The sequence below is a fragment of the Brachycentrus maculatus genome, unplaced genomic scaffold, assembly GCF_059751285.1.
Source record: "Brachycentrus maculatus isolate JH-2025_06_01 unplaced genomic scaffold, ASM5975128v1 h1tg000534l, whole genome shotgun sequence".
Lineage (NCBI taxonomy): Eukaryota > Metazoa > Arthropoda > Insecta > Trichoptera > Brachycentridae > Brachycentrus > Brachycentrus maculatus.
In genome coordinates this window covers 461,754-482,279 of record NW_028281280.1, presented here as the reverse complement: position 1 = coordinate 482,279, position 20,526 = coordinate 461,754, and the positions used below count along the sequence as shown (strand labels likewise).

At 37.2% G+C, this 20,526-nt stretch overlaps 2 protein-coding genes across 2 annotated transcripts in view; both read right to left on the bottom strand.

Moving 5' to 3' along the window:
- LOC148301628 (phenoloxidase-activating factor 2-like) overlaps positions 1 to 20,526 on the bottom strand; it is a 222,954-nt gene that overhangs the window by 77,434 nt on the left and 124,994 nt on the right. The gene's annotated exons all lie outside the window — the stretch shown is intronic.
- On the bottom strand, positions 3,044 to 5,727 carry LOC148301632 (salivary endonuclease-like). Its single transcript, XM_088272988.1, has 5 exons — positions 5,649 to 5,727; positions 5,153 to 5,540; positions 4,397 to 4,641; positions 3,691 to 3,840; positions 3,044 to 3,301 (listed from the first exon to the last, which is right to left on the bottom strand). The coding sequence occupies exons 2-5, from the start codon at positions 5,430 to 5,432 to the stop codon at positions 3,044 to 3,046; spliced, it is 933 nt and encodes a 310-aa protein (XP_088129114.1). The 5' UTR covers positions 5,433 to 5,540; positions 5,649 to 5,727.

Here is a 20,526-nt window from a genome sequence, read left to right as displayed (position 1 = left end):
TACATGAAGCGGAGGGCTGATCACCTTTCCTTCGTGTGTAAACGATCAAGATAACACTGCGTTTATATGACGCAGTGCCCTATGCACCATTGGGGTGCGGTAAGGGATTTATTATTTATTAAGTATTACTATGTCCGCCTCCGTAGTGTTATGGTCAGCACGCTCGGCTACCGTTCTGAAGGTCCCGGGTTCGATTCCAAGGGGGTAAAATAAATATAAGTGATTTTTTCACTGTAATATTTATTCAATATTACCCTGGACTGGTACCTGAAGCGGAGGGCTGATCACCTTTCCTTCATGTGTAAACGATCAAGATAACACTGCGTTTATATGACGCAGTGCCCTATGCACCATTGGGGTGCGGATAAGGGTTTTATTATATTATTGTTATTACTACTATGTAGTACTAACCCTTACTGGTCCAATGTGGAATCTCATTCGACATGGAGTTTTTCCTCTTAGGTCCCGTGTCGGATGTTATTCGACATGTTTTCATCGTTAGTATTATTTATTTAAATTCCAAGCTTACATTTTTGTCACTCGTATCTATTACAACAGTATGTGGAGCAGAGGACAAAGGATTTTTTTCCAATTGGAATGTAACTGTCTACCTAGATTTTTTATTTTAATTTCGGGGGACCAGGTGAGTGACTGCTTTTGTGGAGAGGTCTCTAGATGCTGTTGTCCAAATTATTTAAAAAATCTCTGCCTTTTATTATCAGTGTTTAATATTTGTACCCGACGGATTCTCCAGTTCTTTGGACACCTTGCGCGTGGCAACGAGGATAGCCTGGAACGACTAGTTGTGATCGGTAGCCTGGAGGGAAAGAGAGGGAGAGGAAGATCCCCACACGGTGGACCGATGGAGTTAAGGCGGTTGGAGCGCTACGTGCAGCGCAGTGAAGGGATAACTGGAGAAGAGTCATTGCTTCTGCGAGGGTCACAACCCTCAGCAATGAGGAATAAGACGGAGAATAATAATATTTTTTACTCCCGTGTCTTTTTTATTAAATATCAAACATAAAATATTAATCGTCTTTAAAATATTAGCAACCTTCATTCAGTGCATGTTGGTCTTCGGGTCGACCAAAAATCGCATGTCGCTCACTCCTTTCAAGAACGTCATAAATCAAAAATCGTCAATTTTCAGCTGTGCATGTTTTCGGAATGCTCAGAAAATGTACTACGTCCCAGCAAAAGCGGCATATTTTTAACTTAATATTTACCCGCTACAGGGCAGAAAGTGTTGATTTTGCATTTTGAAGAAAAGGTATTGTTTAATTATTTTTTTTAAATATACTAAATATTTTTCAAATGGAGAAAAAACCTTCAGGTTTTACTTAAAAATATCTATTGTACAGTAAAAAGTTCAATAAATGGCTTGATATTTATTTTCAATACTTTGTATTATATTTTTATACTTTTAAAACGTTCTCCTGAAAAATCAAGTTTTTTTTATTTATGACGTTCTTGAAAGGAGTGAATGCCGAACCCTCTTCTAGTGGAACGGAAGGTCTGCTGATGACAGTCAGCAGTCCGCCTTCTCCTGAGGAGTGCAACGTGGTTTCCTCCCAGCAATGAGCAAATGCTGAGAAGTTCCTATTTGGCCCACACTAGATTATCCCTCCTGTTCCCAACACAGATTCAAATAAAAACATATTTAATTAGCTAGAAGAAACAAAAATCCACTAAATGATCTATAAACCTTGTACATAATAAGCAAGGTAAATAATGAATGCAATTCCCAACTAAAAAAAAAAAAAAAAACAGTACAGGGTAATATGAAATATATATTATAGTGTATTTTTTTACCCTCCTCTAGGATTCGTACCCGGGATCTCCAACGCGGTATTACAACATGGCGGACCAAGTTATCCGAGCGTGCTCCGATACATGATCTCAATGGGAATATTGTGTGACAATGTGAACTATCTAGCCACACCGTCGAGTTGCAGCGCTGACGTGAACGGGACGGAAGCGTTTCGAGACGAACCAAACCGAAGATTTCCAAACGGATCCGACTCTGAAGCGAGAGAGCCAAAAAGCCGGGAGAACTGCTTGGATCGTTGACGCGAACAGACGTTTTATTTCGATTTTCACTTCACTTCTTTAACTATATATATTGTAACTTATTTGTTATTATGTTTAGTATAGAATCGCATGTATTTCAATATAGGTTTAGGGATGAGTGGTAGAAGAAGAGGAAGACGGTCGGATTGAATGAGTATTTATTGATCGGAAGGACACGAAGCGGTGCAGTGTACTCGGTGTAGCGATGACGTAGCGTGGCGTAGCGGGGTCAAAGCGATGATATGGCTGCGTCGTAGTGGTGTTGTAGCAGCGTAGATGGACTCTCGGGCCGGACGGAGTATCTTCGTGACGTTGGCGAGGACTCTGGACTGAAGATCGTGGCGGTCTCGTGGCGTCGATGGTACTTGACAAGCTCCCGGTGGAGGAATGAGACGGCCTGTACCCCTTTTATATCAATCTTTTAGATCAAAGTCCGTTGACATGTTAGTCAAAACAAATCCAGGTAGCCTTTCACTGGACGTGTGCACTTCTTTTGCTCCCGGTCTCTGCCTCCTTTGATCTACACAGCTATTGGATTATGAGAATTCACTATTGTAAGCGGTCAGGACGACTGACTTACACGACTTGTTGGCCGCTACAAAGGGACTAACTGTAAGTACATCATACTCGTTTTCATTCTGGCACTACTCTCTCGCATTAACAATCACGATTACCAACACGCAACGGCAACACGCCACAATTAAACTGGTTGGAATAACCACAGCATTCAGCCATAACAACAAGGGGTTAAGGACTTTAAAAAATTAGGCACAGGTTCTAGCGAACCAGTGCGAACCGGCTGAATTCCACCACTGATTTTAGGGTAGTTTTCTCGTGGCAAGGTCAAAATAAAAGTCGATTGCGAATTCAAGCTATGTATTGTATATAAAGCGGTAAAACAATTGTCTGATGTCTTTCATTATCCTTCGGCGAGGTGACCGAAAAGCTGCGGCTCCTTGTCGATTGAGGTAATTTAGTAGAACAGGTTGTTAGTGATGGGAATAGTGCCGGGAAGGTTCAACAACCCCCTCATATCCTCAGTGAGGTGGCAACAGCGGGAGTACCCTAAATTTAAGTCGGTAGGATTCCATCCCAGCCAATGAAAATTTGGTGAGAGGCATTCGTCGATGGGACAGAGTTGGTTTGCGTCTGCTACGGGATTTGTGGTGTAAGGGTTGTTCAATCCAATGAACAGGGTCACTCTTTCAACCGGACGATATTGGTATACGACCTGGAAACGGAAAGAAGGTACATTATATTTTGATATTTCATGAAGAAGAATATGGATTCGGGACATTTATGGGGCTAACGACCATCATAGGCTGGTTAAAGTGATCACACATGTAACATTGTCCATCTCCGTGGTAAACCCGGCTAATGGTTATCGTGTTTAGCTACCGTGCTAGAGGTACCGGATTCTATTCCCAAAGGGGGTGAAAATAAATATTAGTGATTTTACACTCTAATATTATCTAATATTACCCTGGACTGGTCCCCGAAGCGCAGGACATCCCTTCATCCTCCGGGAGCTAGCGCTGGACGGGGACTACATGAGGCGGGCCGCAGCAGGAGCCGCTCGTGGCACTGGCCCTCTAACGGAACGCCAACAATAGTACTTACCTTGTAGAACCAGAGTGGAACTCGCTGTCTACCCAATAAAACGTCTGTCATGTTTTTGCTGGTCACGTGCTCAAGCTTCAGAGTTTTGTAAGTTCCTGTATACACTTTCGTTTGCATTGTTTGATTGTTACCAATCCTGGTTCGGAGGCCCTGAAAGCAAATCGCAATTCACAGAAACAGATTTTCAAAGAAGTTCTGGGTGTCCACAGGACTTGCGACCTGACATTGACTGGCTAAAATGATCACTTTTTGTACGTACGTGACGCATTCGACCATTTAAACCACGACTCTGTCACATCAATGCCATTAAACTGAGGAACGAAGAAGTCAGCAATCATGAATCTGTAGCGAAACATTCTGGCCGGCATCGTCTTTTAAAAAATGTAGGCCAATGATTCCACCTGCCCAGAAAACACACAAAACGGTGGCTTTTAGTGGATGTAAGGGCGTCTCGACAAAGGCTTCTGGGTTTTCTCCACTTCAAAAGCAAATGCGCTTATTACCCTATGTCTTTGACATACAAACAAAAATGTGCTTCATCGGTTAGCAAAAAGCTTTGAAAATAAAATATAATTGGCCCATTCGCGAACCTACGAAGCGCATAATGTCGTTCAGTCTATTCACGTGAAAAATCAAAACGTCGTAAAGTTAGAAACCAGTCATTAAATGCGGTCCAAGAGTACAAGCATATAGTAATTTAAAATACCTGTTCAAGTCGGTTCCAGTTGCCGCCATTGAAGCGCATCCATTGTGGAGCGATGTTAATGACTGAGCACGTGGCTGTTTGTTCAGCACCGAAGACAAAGTCAGCCCTAGCGGTTAGATGGCCTCTGTTGAAGAAATTCCCACTCCCAAAATATGTAACGTCCGCATTTGCTCCGAGAACTGTATTCAGATAAGCATTCTGGTTTTTGTATATATCATCTATGACGAATCCAAATTTGTTAGTGTCTGAAAAAATAATATTCCACAGTTTCAGCTGCACACAACTTCTGATTTCTCCATTCCTGACCCTGGCATAGAATCCAACTTTTCTAGGCATAGACTATACCCTCTACTCTAACCATTCTCTACACATGGCCACATATAAAATACCCTTAATCCAATTCCGCGCTCGGCAGGCCGGCCATACAAAATGGGCTCTCCTTTGAGCTTGTCGCTGGCCAATATCAATCCGATTACAATTTACCGATATTATCAATGTAACAGTCATCTTTCTAGAAGCTTTCACTAAAAGTCTCCGATACAGGGTTACCGACTACAAATGTTGCACGGAAATATAAAATGACTTTGTTTTAATTTAGTACTTTTCTAATCTACTTTAACATATATAAATAAATGAATAAACGTATTTTATAAACACAGTTTTACATTCCGCTTTATTTATAAGTATCAAGTTGCGAACACCCTGAATGTTTATACTGTGTTTTCCCTTTTTTAGGTTTTATTTAAAGGAACTTACCTTTGAATGGACGTGGACAATCGCCACCCGACACAATCACGGCGTTCTCTGCGGTCAGCTTTTGTTCGACATAGAACACTTCTCCGTTATTCGAAGAGTCTATATTAGCACAACTACTGAAAAGATCATAAGTTTGGCCATCAACAGTGAGTACAGTATCAATTACTGTTCCTATCATTTTTGCATTCGGACAAGTTGCTTTTTTAGTTTCATCGGACAAAATTTCCTTGTTACATTGAACATCGTCGATATTAATCGTTCTGCCTAGCCAATTATTCATGAATTATCATAATTATGAATAACTAATGAATTATCATATTCATGAATTATCATAATTCATATTAATTAATATGAATTATTCATAATTACCATTATCGCAGATGAAAACCTAAAATAATAATTAAGTAATTAACAAACAACTAAAGTGCTGGCGCACCTTCATTATATTGATAGTGCTTCCTTACACTCTGCGCTTATTTCAGCACTCTTTACTTACGTCTGTATGGAATTTAGTTAAAATATTTTGAATACGCAGGAGTCCTCCAGGACATGACATTATTAAATCCTGTCCCTTATCCAAAACGATGGAGTGGTTATTCGACTCAAGCAATTTTTTTTGGGACACATACACCGGTTGCAAATTTGGGTTCCTTAGAGAGCCTATAGGGATGGTGCATTCTCCAGCTGGAAATAAATTCACAACATAGGCAAGTTAGACCCCAAGTAGGGTATATATATATATATATATATATATATATATATATATATATATATATATATATATATATATATATATATATATATATATATATATATATATATATATATATATATATATATATATATATATATATATATATATATATATATATATATATATATATATATATATATATATATATATATATATATATATATATATATATATATATATATATATATATATATATATATATATATATATATATATATATGTATATATATATATGGGCATGGAGTAAGAACATCTTATATACTCACCCTTTGCATTGCCGTCTCCAGGCAAAACCTTTGGCCTCGCTTCGTCCTGTTTGTACTTCCAAAAGTCTACGTACTGCTGGAAGTCATCCTTGGACAGCCTCCACACGAGTTCTTCGGGAGTCGGCAGGCTCTCATATATATATATATATATATATATATATATATATATATATATAACAACATAGGCAAGTTAGACCCCAAGTAGGGTATATATATATATATATATATATATATATATATATATATATATATATATATATATATATATATATATATATATATATATATATATATATATATATATATATATATATATATATATATATATATATATATATATATATATATATATATATATATATATATATATATATATATATATATATATATATATATATGTATATATATATATATGGGCATGGAGTAAGAACATCTTATATACTCACCCTTTGCATTGCCGTCTCCAGGCAAAACCTTTGGCCTCGCTTCGTCCTGTTTGTACTTCCAAAAGTCTACGTACTGCTGGAAGTCATCCTTGGACAGCCTCCACACGAGTTCTTCGGGAGTCGGCAGGCTCTCAAAGTCCACTCCGGCCAAGTTCAAGTCCTGGACGATCCCTGGTATAGCGTAGGCTCTAGCCGCTACCAGAAACGCGAGCAGGACGAAGCAACTCCTCGTCAACATTCTGGTCATCGTCTTCTGAGTTCTTCAAACTTGGCAGACAAATCGAGCGATGGGTCTTTTAGGTTTTTCAACTTTAAAATATCTGCTTTTGAGCGTTTCACTTATCGAAGCAGTGGATACTTCACCTGAATTGATAGTCTTCGGGAAACCGCCACCTTATATACTAGTATCCAATCAACACACTGATAAGGGGACCAATTTATGTATTGGGAAATAAATTACACGATAAAACGCCACTGATTTTTTAAAAAGATAAAAAACGTTTCATTGATGCTATCAGATCTTCTTCTTTTTCTAACTTTTATCCACAACCAATGGTGTATAAGGCACTGCATCGTAAAGAAGCAGTGTAATCTTGATCGAAATTATAACTTAAGTGGTAAAAAAACTTTTTTAAATTCATTTCAAACCCATGTCCGCACCCCAATGATACATAGGGCACTGCATCATATAAACGCAGTGTTATCTTCATCGATAACACGTGAAGGAAAGGTGATCAGCCCTGCGCTTCAGGTGCCAGTCTAAGGGGAATAGTAAACAAATTCAACTATCTATTTTCCCCGCTGGTGTAGGCAGAGAGAATACAGCCTCACACTGGCAAACAGCTTTCACCTCTTCCACATGCTTGCATCTCCTTATACATACCCGCCGAGTATTTCCACTCCTGACCTAACCACGCCCAAGTATTTGATTTTTAAACATTATGTTTATAAATATATGTGTATATATATATATATATATATATATATATATATATATATATATATATATATATATATATATATATATATATATATATATATATATATATATATATATATATATATATATATATATATATATATATATATATATATATATATATATATATATATATATATATATATATATATATATATATATATATATAATATATATATATATATATATATATATATATATATATATATATATATATATATATATATATATATATATATATATATATATATATATATATATATATATATATATATATATATATATATATATATATATATATATAACATTTACTACGTTTCGTGTATGAGTTCGCTCCCTTCATCTTCATCTTCAAAATCTTCAAACCTTTATCCGCACTCGATGATGCATAGGGCACTGCATAGTATTTGTACGATGATAGAGTGTTATCATCATGAAGCAGTGGCTTTTAAGCAGTGTTATCTTGATCGTTAACACATGAAGGAAGGGTGATCAGCCCTCCGCTTCAGGTACCAGACCAGGGTTTTATAAAAATACTACAGGGTTATATTAAGCTGAAGCACGCTCGGCTACCGGGTTCGATTCCCAGGGGGGGAGGGTTCAATATTTATTAGTGCCTTATTAATACAAGTGATTTTTCACTATAATATTTATCCAATATCACCCTGGACCGGTACCTGAAGCGGAGGGCTGATCCACCCTTCCTTCTTGTGTTAACGATCAAGATAACACTGCTTAAAAGCCACTGCTTCATGATGATAACACTTTACCATCGTAGAAATACGATGCAGTGCCCTATGCACCATCGAGTGCGGATGAATTTAAGATGAAGATGAAGGGAGCGAACTCATACACGAAACGTAGTAGATGCTAGAAATATATATAAGGAGTGAAAACACATGAAAACAGTGAAAACACATCTTCGTGTGCTTACGATCAAGATAACACTGCGTTTTTAAGATATCAATTTAAATTTTTTAAATTTATTTATTTATTTATAGTTAATATACACATTATCCGCCTCCGTAGTGTAATGGTCAGCACGCTCGGCTACCGTTCTGGAGGTCCCGGATTCGATTCCCAGGGGGGGTCAAATAAATATTAGTGATTTTTTCACTGTAATATTTATCCAATATCACCCTGGACTGGTACCTGAAGCGGAGGGCTGATCCACCCTTCCTTCTTGTGTTAACGATCAAGATAACACTGCGTCTATATTATTCAGTGCCCTATGCACCATTGGGGTGCTGATAAGGGTATTATTATTGGTATTATAATATACACATTACAAACATAAATTTAAATCGTGGACATGAACAAAATAGGAAACTAAGCGAGAATACTATTTGCTAAAGGTGTAGAAGGATCCCGCTTCGGAAAACTCCTTCAGACACATGGAATAGATCAATATCCAATGAGATATTGTTCAACATAGCGGTAGCCCTTCCTACAGGCATAACCATCGGCAGGTTGCTCCTGTATATAGGAACGTGAAACTATCTATGCCGACGCTGTCCTTAGCTAACTATCGGGAACATACAGACCGATGCTCCGGATAGTTTCAGGATTATCCATCATACCGCGCAACAATGGATAGAAATGCCTCGTCAAATACACATTCCTTCTAGTCTCTAGACTGTTGTAGCCGAGCATACCCTGAAGGAACTGGTAGCTCTTCCTACAGGCATAACCATCGGCAGGTTGCTCCTGTATATAGGAATGGGAAACAATCTATGCCCACGCTGTCCTTAGCTAACTATCGGCAACATACAGACCGATGCTCCGGATAGTTTCAGGATTATCCATCGTACCGCGCAACAATGGATAGAAACGCAGTGCCCAATGCACCATCGGGGTGCGGATAAGGGCTTGAAGAAGAAAGAAGAAGACTATTCCGCACGTAAGTCTACATTTATCTCCTTAAAAAATCATGAATTCACATTGCGAAATATTTTTTTAATTAAATTTAGATAAATTGTTTTGATAAAAAATTGCGAAATCGATTTATTGAAGTTTCTGTCAGATATTATCGCATGTGGTATTAAGACATCCTGTATACAGTATTTCGCAATTAAAATCGCTTTGATAACATTTTTAACCCTTTGCCTCTTGGCCGAGAGTATTGAATTTTGAGGTTAATTTATCTGTATGCTTAAAACTACTTTAAACTTATGAATTACATGAAGTCTTGGTAACTGTAAACATAATGTGGATAACGAGAGAACGACTAAGAAGATATATGTGGCGATGTAAGAGGGACACTACTCCAATTCTTGGAACTTTTATATATATATATATATATATATATATATATATATATATATATATATATATATATATATATATATATATATATATATATATATAGAGCCTTGTCCGCCTCCGTAGTGTAATGGTCAGCACGCTCGGCTACCGTTCTGGAGGTCCCGGGTTCAATTCGAGGGGGGTAAAATAAATATGAGTGATTTTTTCACTGTTATATTTATTCAATATTACCATGGACTGATACCTGAAGCGGAGGGCTGATCACCTTAATAAATATATATATATATATATATATATATATATATATATATATATATATATATATATATATATATATATATATATATATATATATATATATATATATGGTTATTAGAAGCAATGTGTACTAGGTACACAACACCGGGAAGGGAGGGTTTAACGTATTTTTATTATAATTCTTTGAGCGATGACCACATCGCAATTAATACAAGTTTCGAAATTTTCTGATCAGAAATCATTCATGATTACCTACTGATGATGAAACCGCCCACAAATGGTGATCACTCATCACAGTCTCGAGACGGATAAGGCGCAATTGTCAAAAGTATTTCTGGATTCATTGATTTTTAAATTTAATTAATCAATTTTTAATCTATTCAAATTTTCACTAGTCACTATCCCGCGTTCAAATGGAAAAGTTTTCATTGATAAACACGCACATTTCCAATGTGCGTAATTTCACAATGCTTAAAAATTCATAACTAACTGAATAACCATCGCGCTGCTCCACGCAGGGAGGCAGAAATAATAGAATACCGCTCTGCATATATATATATATATATATATATATATATATATATATATATATATATATATATATATATATATATACAGTATCTACTCAATGAATTAGGGCCACGCAGAATTTCACGCAATTTCTCAATTCAAACAGGAATAACTCAGAGAAAACCTTAAATAAAACAACATTGAATTTTATTTACACATGAACACTTTATTACGCTTAAATTATGCATATATTTTCATATAAATATAGTTAGTATTTAGTATTTCCACCTTTGGCAGAAATAACTGCCTCAATTCTTTTTGGCATACTTAAAATGCACTGTTTTATTATGTTTTTTATTTCTTCGTCTTCTGACCAATTTTTTTGAATATTTTTTTTTTGACAGTCTACTGTCGGATTTGGAAATGAGTAAACCTTATTTTTTAACATGCTCCATACGTTTTCTATAGGATTAAGGTCCGGAGAATTTCCAGGCCAGGGGAGCAAAGGCAGATTTTTGTTAGACAAAATTTTTATTATTGATTTAGCCCGGTGGCAAGGTGCCCCATCCTGCATGAAGGTGTATGGACCTTCTGTTGGGTCGAGTGTATGGTAGAAGGGCAATAAAATTCGTTCGAGGACCTGCTTATAGGAATTTTGGTTCATTGTTCCTTCCACGAAAAACAACGGCCCAAGTAAATTGTTAATAATACATGACCATATCATTGTTGCAGGGGGGTGTTTGATAACTTTTACCACACAGGCCTCATTGTAACGTTCCATTGGTGCTCTCCTGACGAATCGACGGCTCTCTGTCACGGCTTCTAACCGGCACTCATCACTAAAGATGACCTGAAAAATAATGAAAATTTAAGTTTAATTCAAATATATAAGTTTATTTACTAAAATGATATGTTGAAAATTCAATTTAAATAAATACCTTTTTCCAATCATCTACCGAGTAATTTCGATGTAGCCTGGCCCATTTTAATCGATCCGCTTTCATTCGTGGTGTCAATTTTGGTACTTTTACAGGGCGCCTGCATTTCAGATTTACTTCGTAAAGACGTCGCCTCAGTGTTGATACCGATATATTTATACCCTCTTCTTCCAATTTTATTTTTAATGTTTTAACTGATGCACTACGGTTTTTTAACGCACTTTGAACGATTTTTCGATCAGTCCTCGGTGTTGATTTTCTAATCCTACGACAGTTCTTTCGCCGATTGCTGGAGGCGGGTGACTGATTTTTTATTGATTTTGAAATTCTGTCCACTGTTTGATGAGAAACGTTTTCTTTTTTTGAAATTTCTCTATTAGATAGTATTCCTAATTTCAGTAGCACTATAACACTAGACTTTTTTTCCTCAGAAATGTCTTTACTTTTTCCCATTTTGTCTTTTTCAAAAAAAACACTTGTGTTTACAAAAAAAATTATACTTTATGAACTAATATTAAAAATTAAGTTTTTTTCACAAGACACGATAACTATATAACCTCTCTGAACAAAACAATAACCAGAACTCAAGAAACTTCACTAATAAATAAGATAGGACTAATTTTTGAACTTTCAACTATCTGTCTACCTGTGCTAATTAGGGACCTTTCTCAGAAAAAGGGTTTTAAATTTTGTAAAGGCTTAAATAATCCAGGTATATTTTACATATTATTGAAGGTAATATACATGATATTAGATGTCAACAGAAAACTTAAAGTATTTATGTAAAATAAATATAATAATCCAAAAGATTTCAGAGTATTCAAAAAAATAATGGGTGGCCCTAATTCATTGAGTAGATACTGTATATATATATATATATATATATATATATATAAATATATATATATATATATATATATATATATATCACCATTGGAACATCTACCATACATGGTCTTGCCGCACTGAGAGATGGCATCCCGACTGCATCCAGTCTACTCTCATCCTTCCCAAACCATCCCGAGCCGCCTTCCTTAGTTTGCTGGATAGTGCTCATCTCAGCCTTGCACCCTTTCCTTATATCACCATTGGAACATCTACCATACATGGTCTTGCCGCACTGAGAGATGGCATCCCGACTGCATCCAGTCTACTCTCATCCTTCCCAAACCATCCCGAGCCGCCTTCCTTAGTTTGCTGGATAGTGCTCATCTCAGCCTTGCACCCTTTCCTTATATCACCATTGGAACATCTACCATACATGGTCTTGCCGCACTGAGAGATGGCATCCCGACTGCATCCAGTCTACTCTCATCCTTCCCAAACCATCCCGAGCCGCCTTCCTTAGTTTGCTGGATAGTGCTCATCTCAGCCTTGCACCCTTTCCTTATATCACCATTGGAACATCTACCATACATGGTCTTGCCGCACTGAGAGATGGCATCCCGACTGCATCCAGTCTACTCTCATCCTTCCCAAACCATGCCAAGCCGCCTTCCTTAGTTTGCTGGATAGTGCTCATCTCAGCCTTGCACCCTTTCCTTATATCACCATTGGAACATCTACCATACATGGTCTTGCCGCACTGAGAGATGGCGTCCCGACTGCATCTAGTCTACTCTCATCCTTCCCAAACCATCCCAAGCCGCCTTCCTTAGTTTGCTGGATAGTGCTCATCTCAGCCTTGCACCCTTTCCTTATATCACCATTGGAACATCTACCATACATGGTCTTGCCGCACTGAGAGATGGCATCCCGACTGCATCCAGTCTACTCTCATCCTTCCCAAACCATCCCAAGCCGCCTTCCTTAGTTTGCTGGACAGTGCTCATCTCAGCCTTGCACCCTTTCCTTATATCACCATTGGAACATCTACCATACATGGTCTTGCCGCACTGAGAGATGGCATCCCGACTGCATCCAGTCTACTCTCATCCTTCCCAAACCATCCCAAGCCGCCTTCCTTAGTTTGCTGGATAGTGCTCATCTCAGCCTTGCACCCTTTCCTTATATCACCATTGGAACATCTACCATACATGGTCTGCCGCACTGCGAGATGGCATCCCGACTGCATCCAGTCTACTCTCATCCTTCCCAAACCATCCCAAGCCGCCTTCCTTAGTTTGCTGGATAGTGCTCATCTCAGCCTTGCACCCTTTCCTTATATCACCATTGGAACATCTACCATACATGGTCTTGCCTCACTGAGAGATGGCATCCCGACTGCATCCAGTCTACTCTCATCCTTCCCAAACCATCCCAAGCCGCCTTCCTTAGTTTGCTGGATAGTGCTCATCTCAGCCTTGCACCCTTTCCTTATATCACCATTGGAACATCTACCATACATGGTCTTGCCGCACTGAGAGATGGCATCCCGACTGCATCCAGTCTACTCTCATCCTTCCCAAACCATCCCAAGCCGCCTTCCTTAGTTTGCTGGATAGTGCTCATCTCAGCCTTGCACCCTTTCCTTATATCACCATTGGAACATCTACCATACATGGTCTTGCCGCACTGAGAGATGGCATCCCGACTGCATCCAGTCTACTCTCATCCTTCCCAAACCATCCCAAGCCGCCTTCCTTAGTTTGCTGGATAGTGCTCATCTCAGCCTTGCACCCTTTCCTTATATCACCATTGGAACATCTACCATACATGGTCTTGCCGCACTGAGAGATGGCATCCCGACTGCATCCAGTCTACTCTCATCCTTCCCAAACCATCCCAACCCGCCTTCCTTAGTTTAACGATCTCATGAAAGACAACTTTTTTGATATATGACGTTGTTGAAAGGAGTGAGCGATGTGTAACTTATGTAGGTATGTAAGTTTTTTATTTTTTTTTATCAAAATATAAAATTTAAATTAATATCCGTTAAACTTATTTTCATCATTTTCAGTTTTCAGGATTGAAAAAATAATAACATTTTTTCATTTAGCGTTTGAATTAATGAGGGGTTTTCACCCAAACATCCATAGTCTTCTTCATCTTTGTTAAGATGCCATTATAACTCCTAAGTGGACCAACCAAGATTTGTAAGCAAAGCATTGGACACACTCAACATATTGTCAATAAAATAACCGAGCAAATAATGAGTTATATAAAACATTTAATATTTTTTTCAGGCGTTTCCCAGTATGTGAATAATTCGGGAAGGATCTTACATATATTTCACCCAACTCAACCAAAGATGCTGCCGGGAACTCGCATGTGAATGGAGGTATTAATTTTAGAGGATATATCGCTCACTCCTTTCAAGAACGTCATTTATCAAAAATTGTCAATTTTCATTTGTGCATGTTTTCGGAATGCCCAGAAAATATTCTATATCCCAGCAAAAGAGGCATATTTTTAATTTAACATTTACCCGCTACAGGGCAGAAAATGTTGTTTTTGCATTTTGAAGAAAAGGTATCATTTAATTATTTTTTTAAATAAACTAAATATATTTAAAATGGAGAAAAAACCTTCAGGTTTTACCTCAAAAGATCTGTGGCACAGTAAAAAGTTTAATAAGTGGCTTGATATTTATTTTTAATACATTGTGTTATATTTTTAAGCTTTAAAAACGTTCTCATGAAAAATCAAGTTTTTTGATTTATGACGTTCTTGAAAGGAGCGAGCGATATGTGTCGCCTACTTTCAAAATCCGCCAGATCCAATTTTATAAGATTTCAAAATAAATACTCTATCGGAATGCCAATTGTGGTTTTTATTGTTTAAAATACTTATATACTTGAAAACCCTGCTAAACAATACTTAAAAACAGCGTTGTATTTCAAATTCCGCTATATTCATGGAACTTACCTTCTGACCCGTATCGGCCAATCAGAGAGCGGGGATAGGTCAAAAATTAATATGACGTCATTATCGATTTGTCTCGTGTTTTTTTTTAATATTGAAAAAAAAATAATTTAAATGTTAAAATTTTCTATTTTATAATATTTTATCTAAAGATAGACAAATCTTTTAACCGGATCCACGCAGCTCGCATAACCGTGTGTTTTAACAAAACATGCCCCATACGCGGCTGACATAAGCGTTTGTGTTTTTACATTGCTCCAAGTTTCCAACCTCAGTTCAACTTGGAGGGATTTTTTCATGGTGTGAAACTTTGGATAAAATAATACGTCGATCCTTGGCCTTATGACATCTGTTGAAATATCTGACTAATAATTTGTAACATCACAAGGATAAATAAAAGAACAGATCCCTGATTTTTCTCAAGGTCGGTAATTATTCCGCGCCATAATCATGCCCTATATCTGTCTCACTCTCGACGCTACGCATCGCCAGTGGGTAAGAGTGACACACGATGCGTGCTTTGATTTATTTATGTTACGATCTAATTTGTTTATATTACGATATACTTCAAGAATAATGTGACACACGTGTATTATAGAGTACCAAAAAGGCACAATGAATCCCATTGAACGTTTTTGTTTAGGAAAATAAGTCGTTTCTTAACTAAATACATGATAAAAGTAATCATTTAAAACACGGCGAAATACCGCCGCGCACGGGCGTCTCTTAGGAACAAAGTTAACGCGGTTAAAAGGTTAAATTATATTAAAATTAAACACTTAAAATTGAACATTTTAATGTATGAGAGTCAAATGAGTGGTTCGTTTCCATAAATTGTTCAATTTTTTAATTTTAAATTATTACACTTTGTTACAAATAAAGGTCAAGTCATGAATAATTTAGAAAATTTAGAAATACAAAAAAATTAAAATTCAGATAAAACAATAATTAAAAATATACTGTTTCAAAATACGTCACCATTATTATCAATGTTTCCTTTTACAAAAAATGTTGTTCCTTAACCCCCCTCCCTATATTTATTAACCTATATATATATTATAATAAAACCCTTATCTTGATCGTTTACGCATAAGGAAAGGTGATCAGCCCTCCGCTTCAGGTACCAGTCCAGGGTAATATTGAATAAATATGACAGTGAAAAAATCGCTAATATTTATTTTACCCCCCTTGGGAATCGAACCCGGGACCTACAGAACGGTAGCCGAGCGTGCTGACCATTACACTACGGAGGCGGACATATATATGTATATATATATATATATATATATATATATATATATATATATATATATATATATATATATATATATATATATATATATATATATATATATATATATATATATATATATATATATATATATATATATATATATATATATATATATATATATATATATATATATATATATATATATATATATATATATATATATATATATATATATATATATATATATATATATATATATATATATATATATATATATATATATATATATATATATATATATATATATATATATATATATATATATATATATATATATATATATATATATATATATATATATATATATATATATATATATATATATATATATATATATATATATATATATATATATATCTATGTATATATATATAACCATGAGAAATTTTAGCAGTGTGGATTTCAAACATGGTAGAATGGTGAATGAATGTGACAGGTTGTAATCTCTGTAAATACCCAGATATCCGTATTCTTCTTCATCTGTGTTGATTTTATTTAAAATAATTCTGAAAATTATGTGTGGGGTTCTCAGAAGAAAGATAAAAATAGACTCTTTTTATTGAGTAGAATTTTTTTATTAGTATGTGAGGTCCGAATCCTGGATTATAATCACCTACATCGCTCACTCCTTTCAAGAACGTCACAATACATGGAATTAATAATAACAATAAAACCCTTATCCGCACCTTGGGGTGCACAGGGCACTGCGTCATATAAACGCAGTGTTATATTGATCGTTTTACGCATGAAGGAAAGGTGATCAGCCCTCCGCTTCAGGTACCAGTCCAGGGTAATATTGAAAAAATACAGCAGTGAAAAAATCACTTATATTTATTTTATTCCCGTTGGGAATCGAACCCGGGACCTACAGAACGGTAGCCGAGCGTGCTAAGTGTAATGGTCAGCATGCTCGCCTACCTTTCTAAAGGTCCCGGGTTCGATTCCCAGGGGGGTTTCAATGAATATAAGTGATTTTTTCACTGTAATATTTATTCAATATTACACTGGACTGGTACCTGAAGTGGAGGGCTGATCACCTTTCCTTCATGTGTAATCGATCGAGGTAACACTGCATTTATATGAAGCAGTGCCCTATGCACCATTGGGGTGCGGTAAGGGATTTATTATTATTATGTGAACAAGTATTTGGACACACTCAAAATGTTGTAAATAATTTAACTGTTCAAATTATAAGCTAAAATAACAAAAATGAAAATGTTTGTCCGCTTCCGTACTTCCGTAGTGTAATGGTCAGCACGCTCGGCTACCGTACTGGAGGTCCCGGGTTCGATTCCCAGGGGGGGGGATATAGTAAACATGGGTTTATTTTATCACTCTAATATATATTCAATATTACCCTGGACTGGTACCTGAAGCGGAGGGCTGATCACCTTTCTTTCATGCATTAACCATCAAGATGACACTGCGTTTATATGATGCAGTGCTCTATGCCCCATTGGGGTGCGGATAAGGGTTTAAAAATGAATATTTATTCAATATTACCCTGGACTGGTGCCTGAAGCAGAGGGCTGATCCTTCCCGTATTAACCATCAAGATGACACTGCGTTTATATGATACAGTGCTCTATGCCCCATTGGGGTGCGGATAAGGGTTTAAAAATGAATATTTATTCAATATTACCCTGGACTGGTGCCTGAAGCAGAGGGCTGATCCTTCCCGTATTAACCATCAAGATGACACTGCGTTTATATGATGCAGTGCTCTATGCCCCATTGGGGTGCGGATAAGGGTTTAAAAATGAATATTTATTCAATATTACCCTGGACTGGTGCCTGAAGCAGAGGGCTGATCCTTCCCGTATTAACCATCAAGATGACACTGCGTTTATATGATACAGTGCCCTATGCACCATTGGGGTGCGGATAAGGGTTTGAAAATGAATATTTATTCAATATTACCCTGGACTGGTGCCTGAAGCAGAGGGCTGATCCTTCCCGTATTAACCATCAAGATGACACTGCGTTTATATGATGGAGTGCTCTATGCCCCATTGGGGTGCGGATAAGGGTTTAAAAATGAATATTTATTCAATATTACCCTGGACTGGTGCCTGAAGCAGAGGGCTGATCCTTCCCGTATTAACCATCAAGATGACACTGCGTTTATATGATGGAGTGCTCTATGCCCCATTGGGGTGCGGATAAGGGTTTAAAAATGAATATTTATTCAATATTACCCTGGACTGGTGCCTGAAGCAGAGGGCTGATCCTTCCCGTATTAACCATCAAGATGACACTGCGTTTATATGATGGAGTGCTCTATGCCCCATTGGGGTGCGGATAAGGGTTTGAAAATGAATATTTATTCAATATTACCCTGGACTGGTGCCTGAAGCAGAGGGCTGATCCTTCCCGTATTAACCATCAAGATGACACTGCGTTTATATGATACAGTGCTCTATGCCCCATTGGGGTGCGGATAAGGGTTTGAAAATGAATATTTATTCAATATTACCCTGGACTGGTGCCTGAAGCAGAGGGCTGATCCTTCCCGTATTAACCATCAAGATGACACTGCGTTTATATGATACAGTGCTCTATGCCCCATTGGGGTGCGGATAAGGGTTTAAAAATGAATATTTATTCAATATTACCCTGGACTGGTGCCTGAAGCAGAGGGCTGATCCTTCCCGTATTAACCATCAAGATGACACTGCGTTTATATGATGGAGTGCTCTATGCCCCATTGGGGTGCGGATAAGGGTTTAAAAATGAATATTTATTCAATATTACCCTGGACTGGTGCCTGAAGCAGAGGGCTGATCCTTCCCGTATTAACCATCAAGATGACACTGCGTTTATATGATACAGTGCTCTATGCCCCATTGGGGTGCGGATAAGGGTTTAAAAATGAATATTTATTCAATATTACCCTGGACTGGTGCCTGAAGCAGAGGGCTGATCCTTCCCGTATTAACCATCAAGATGACACTGCGTTTATATGATGGAGTGCTCTATGCCCCATTGGGGTGCGGATAAGGGTTTGAAAATGAATATTTATTCAATATTACCCTGGACTGGTGCCTGAAGCAGAGGGCTGATCCTTCCCGTATTAACCATCAAGATGACACTGCGTTTATATGATGCAGTGCTCTATGCCCCATTGGGGTGCGGATAAGGGTTTAAAAATGAATATTTATTCAATATTACCCTGGACTGGTGCCTGAAGCAGAGGGCTGATCCTTCCCGTATTAACCATCAAGATGACACTGCGTTTATATGATACAGTGCTCTATGCCCCATTGGGGTGCGGATAAGGGTTTAAAAATGAATATTTATTCAATATTACCCTGGACTGGTGCCTGAAGCAGAGGGCTGATCCTTCCCGTATTAACCATCAAGATGACACTGCGTTTATATGATGCAGTGCTCTATGCCCCATTGGGGTGCGGATAAGGGTTTAAAAATGAATATTTATTCAATATTACCCTGGACTGGTGCCTGAAGCAGAGGGCTGATCCTTCCCGTATTAACCATCAAGATGACACTGCGTTTATATGATGGAGTGCTCTATGCCCCATTGGGGTGCGGATAAGGGTTTAAAAATGAATATTTATTCAATATTACCCTGGACTGGTGCCTGAAGCAGAGGGCTGATCCTTCCCGTATTAACCATCAAGATGACACTGCGTTTATATGATGGAGTGCTCTATGCACCATTGGGGTGTGGATAAGGGTTTTGATTTGATAATTGTGGATAATCCAGATTTGTGAGCAAGTATTTGGACACGCTAAAAATGTTGTATATAGGATAATTCATATTATTTTATGACATCTCATCAAAGATGAAGAAGAATATGGAAGTCTGGGCATTTACGGGGATGACGACCGCCATAGAC